We start from the raw sequence: 4,686 nt of genomic DNA, 5'->3' as shown, positions 1-4,686 counted from the left end.
TCAGGAAATGGCTAAAATACTGGGTGTAATAATAGGTTAACAACATCACACGCCAATAATTAACTGTCATAAGTTACGTTGCAGTCGGGTTTGATCTTCCAGTTCAACCGAACCTAATAAAATTTCTGGTGGGCGCTCTCACAGGTCTAACATCAAGCAATGACTCGCCAGTTTCAGAGGAAGAGGATGATTCAGGGTGTTCGACAGATACATCCCGTTTGCCGAATCTCAGAAAGTTGCGGTTGCGGCCGAAGCGCAAAAAGCCTCGGTTATACCCACGTTTGTTTATGTCCTTTGTATCCTCAGAAGAGAATTCGTTAATCATTTCATCTTCTGGACGGATATCTCTGGCCCAGGCGGAGGGGCTGTAATAAGGTAGTGATACATATACACCTGGAACAGCTCTCTTCCAGCGCTGAGAAGTTATCTTCCCTGATTCTGAGGAATTAATGTTGTGGGATGATGAGTTTTGCTGCACTGGTGTGGTTGAGGGTACAGAGGTGGTTTCAAGGGATTTGAATTTTTTAACGCAGCCATCGAGTGATAAGGAACTGAGCTGACAGTCGACGGAGCGGCCGAACCTCAGGAAATTGCGTGAAGGATCACGCCCGAAACGTAGGAAGTTGCGACTTCGCTTCTCAGCTAAACCAGTGAGTTCCTCGTTATCGTAGTCGCCATAGTTACTGCGCCCGAATCTGATGAAACGAAAAATGCTAATTCAATTACACATTATTGGATTATTTCGCGTTATAGTTTTTTATTTTTTTTTTAATTTTAATTGCATAGTTATATTAATACATTTCCAAAGAATTTGGTGTATTTGCAGTTTTTATTAAAAAGTATGCTATGAAAATTTAGGTCCATTTAGTTTTCTTTCCTTTATTATATATATTATAGTCAGGAAAAGTTTCCTTAAATATTTTCCCTTATTATTCATACTGAAACCTGGCTTAAGGGGCTTTTTGCACGCACATCCAAATATCATTCACCCTTATACAAACATTGTATCATACCAAAATAAAGAATCTTTATTCTATATGGAAACTAGGGAATATACAAAGTGTTATGAAAACTTTGGTACCAGAACTGAGTTTATATCAGAGATGTAAGGAACCTAATCTAACATCATTCAAGAGAAAATTCTAGATAAGTTTAGAAGACAATATGCAAAAGATCCCGAGGAATAAACAGTAAGGACATGTGATGAGAGGGAATCGGAAGACATAGATGACATCTTAAAATTCCAATAAGCTAAATGCATGTTAGTATATAGAAATTTGGCGCCTGCAAGGTGGCAAATACGTGGAACTAATTACTATGTAAATGTGGTATAGACAGACAATGCATGGAGTGGCTATGTTAAGCCCTGCAGAGGCACCCATCAATAATCACACATCTCTACATCCTCTGAATTCTTCTTGCGCTTATCCTGTTCATTTCCTTTCCAATACATTGATCTATCTTCCCTTCCCCTCTCCATGTCCACTCAGCGAATATTTGGTTCTATTCCTTTTTTTTTATTGCCGGCACCCTCCTCCCCCTCCCATCTTCCTTATGATTTATTTGTCCATTAATTCCATATATTATTTTAACTAGACTAATAGTAAAAGCATATTAATTAATAATTGGCTCACCTTAGGAAGTTTCTACTAGGGAAATCTCCCTTCCAATACTGATGACCCACTTTGTAAAAGTCATCAACATTGCCCATCAATGGCTGGTTTTCAAGGTTGCTGGAGATGTCTGGTGCTGCATCAACGGTGAGAGCGTAGGAACACCAAGGGAAGGTTTCCAGATGTATGCTGGCTGCTAGCAGCAAGATGCACAACCTGGCAGGGTGAGACAGGCATTATTCAGGTGTTCTCAATCACCATTTTACTGAGAATACATAAAACTATTTAAACACACACACACACACACACACACACACACACACACACACACACACACACACACAGACACACACACACACACACACACACACACACACACACACACACACACACACACACACACACACACACACACACACACACACACACACACATACACACATACACACACACACATACACACACATACACACACACACATACACACACACACACACACATACACATACACACACACACACACACATACACACACATACACACACACATGCACACACATACACACACATACACACCCACACACACACACACACACACACACACACACACACACACACACACACACACACACACACACACACACACACACACACACACACACACACACACACACACACACACAGGAGCTCGGATTCGACCCCTGCAACCTCAACTAGGTGAGTACATACACTTACACATACACATATTCAGACCAGGGCAAACACTGTCAGCACTAAACAACAAACACTTCTGAGACAAGGTTGTATCAACAGCCACCAACTGTGACCCTACTGTCCCATCCAACCTTCCATACCACATCACTTCTCATATTATTGAATCCATAAACCCAAGGTAAGTTATAATGAGCGACTATCAGTGATATAGAAGAATAGATTTTGGATTCAAACCTTGTTCATTACAGGTTCCTGGTCGAGCAATATAACCAACCAGCCACAACGGTTTTAATAGAATGCTTTTATAATGAAAACTTCTGTGACTTGGCTGTATCAGCCACCACCAGCTAAGACACTACTGTCTTAATTCACACCAACACTGATTTCACTGAACATTTATTTTCGTACATCTCGAAGCCATAGTCTTCAACCCCAAGATAAGTCATAGTTAACAACTATGAAAGAATATTCGCTAGCGCATAAGATCGAATTCAGACCAATTGTGCTACTTAGGTTGGTCACACTCACAAGTTTCAGTCATTTAAAAGTTTCAGAGCAATAATGTTTACGTTCTTTGTTCTTGACTGAAGAAGTTATAATAAATGTTCTTTCCTCTTACACTGGAACCTTAACGTGAAGACACCAGGAATGTCGCCTTAAAAATACTGCAAGAAGTCATAACTGTGGGGAGATTGCTCTATTGCATTTATCCAAATTCTAAATTATAATTATTATTATTTTATTAATACTTTTATTATAATTTTTTTCATCATGATGATCAATCTTAAGATAATTAGGTGAATCGCTAAACCAGCAAGTGAATTACAACACCCAGGGACAAAGGCAATCAAAGCTCTAGGTAGGTCTTGTTCCCGAGATCATTAGACTTTTCCGCCATCCAGTGACCACCTTCAATGAGTTTTTTCTCACAGTAATTAATCGAAGATCAGTATAAAGTGTTGTACAATACGAAGATTGAACGATGGACGGTCACAAGACACATGAGAAGTTTGTATACAGTATGACAGCATTCTTCAGCATCGCTCATGTAGACGCACTGTAGCTGACCAATCAGAGGACATTCTTTTTCCTCTAAGCTGGAAAATTGTGACAATCTGCATTGACAAAATTTTGGATAACAGGGAGAGGCATTTGAAACACAGCCGATATTTAGACATTATGATGCAGGAAGCTTAGAATTACATGACCAATTAAGCTTCTTCATCGACTAGCACCACATCAACTGACGAGCACAGCAGATGATTATTTAATGATCTGCTATGTTTACAGTGAAGAACTCTCAAAGCATAGTAATTACATGTGAACAACACTACTGTCTTGTCGATGCACTTGACCTAACGGAAAATTGAAAAAAAAAAAAACTAGGCTCTTTATGCTCCCTCTTCCTCTACTGCATCGTGAGTCATACGATTGTGTAATGGAGTGGAAAATATGGTAAAACATTTGTAAACCCCAATAGAAAAATTGTATGTAATTACATACAATGCTATTACATAAATGAGATTCAGCAGTTAATCAAGTCTCTGTATTGTTGGAAGGAGATTCCCATCTTCTGGAACTAGAATAAGACTGAACTGCTGGAAAAAGATTTTCTTGAGAAAGGCGAGAAACAGAACGTCTGGTAAAGGACTATTTACTTTTGTGAACGAGAGGAGACTGCCAAACAGCGCATGAATGGTAGGAATGGAAATTTAATAATGCATTGTGAAAAAAGTCTGAGAACTGCTGACACATGAATCAATCATGAAAGATCATGAGCCAATGGAACAATGAACTTAACTGCAGCAAGAAAGATGTTTATTGCTGGATCGACAATCCTGAACTATTCTAATAAGACTAAAAAATGAAGTAATGAAAATATGAACTAAAATCATAACTAGAAATGTCGAGACGAGTTTTTGATCTGTCTAGAAAGGAGTCAATATTTGCACGTTGTCACCGGTGGACGATCCTTATTTTCTAGAAGCTCCTTTAACACAAGTACTAACCAGCACAAGGCAGGAACCTAGTGTCAGTGACTTGCCTTATCATAGTGGTTGAGTGTGTTTAGGAGACCAGAAAGGAGCAGGATTGCCTTCGTGGAAAGAAGGAAGCTGAGTGAATGATCCCTGACTTTCTGTGGTTGGGTTATATCAACCTGTTACCGACCCCCCCTCCTCCCCTACAGTGCTTCTGTCGCTGGGGAGGCTTATATATCTTGGTTCATTTTTCAAATGTCAAAAACTTGTGGTAGCACATGGGCACGAGGGATATTTACTTCAGAATTTGAGCGATGATAAAAATTCATCTTCTTTCTTATTCTCTCTCTCTCTCTCTATCTCTCTCTCTCTCTCTCTCTC

The 4,686-nt window shown here is 39.5% G+C and overlaps 1 protein-coding gene across 1 annotated transcript; it reads right to left on the bottom strand.

The window, feature by feature from the left end:
* Nucleotides 1-2,772, bottom strand: LOC128703724 (FMRFamide-related neuropeptides-like). The gene is made up of 3 exons (XM_070101395.1): nt 2,735-2,772; nt 1,635-1,829; nt 1-695 (listed from the first exon to the last, which is right to left on the bottom strand). The coding sequence occupies exons 1-3, from the start codon at nt 2,770-2,772 to the stop codon at nt 104-106; spliced, it is 825 nt and encodes a 274-aa protein (XP_069957496.1). The 3' UTR covers nt 1-103.
* Between the last annotated feature and the right edge of the window lie 1,914 nt (nt 2,773-4,686).

This window comes from Cherax quadricarinatus, chromosome 76 (genome assembly GCF_038502225.1).
Source record: "Cherax quadricarinatus isolate ZL_2023a chromosome 76, ASM3850222v1, whole genome shotgun sequence".
NCBI lineage: Eukaryota > Metazoa > Arthropoda > Malacostraca > Decapoda > Parastacidae > Cherax > Cherax quadricarinatus.
The sequence above is the reverse complement of the archived record's forward strand: the minus strand, read 5'-3'. Positions and strand labels throughout refer to the sequence as shown.

Bases quoted from the DNA above. Each gene is read 5' to 3' on its own strand.
- LOC128703724 (XM_070101395.1), bottom strand. From the start codon at position 2,772: ATGACTTATCTTGGGGTTGAAGACTATGGCTTCGAGAT. The intron at 1,830-2,734 runs GTACGAAAATAA...TCACCCTGCCAG, and splicing joins GAAGACTATGGCTTCGAGAT to GTTGTGCATCTTGCTGCTAG. The intron at 696-1,634 runs GTGAGCCAATTA...TCGTTTCATCAG, and splicing joins CCTAGTAGAAACTTCCTAAG to ATTCGGGCGCAGTAACTATG.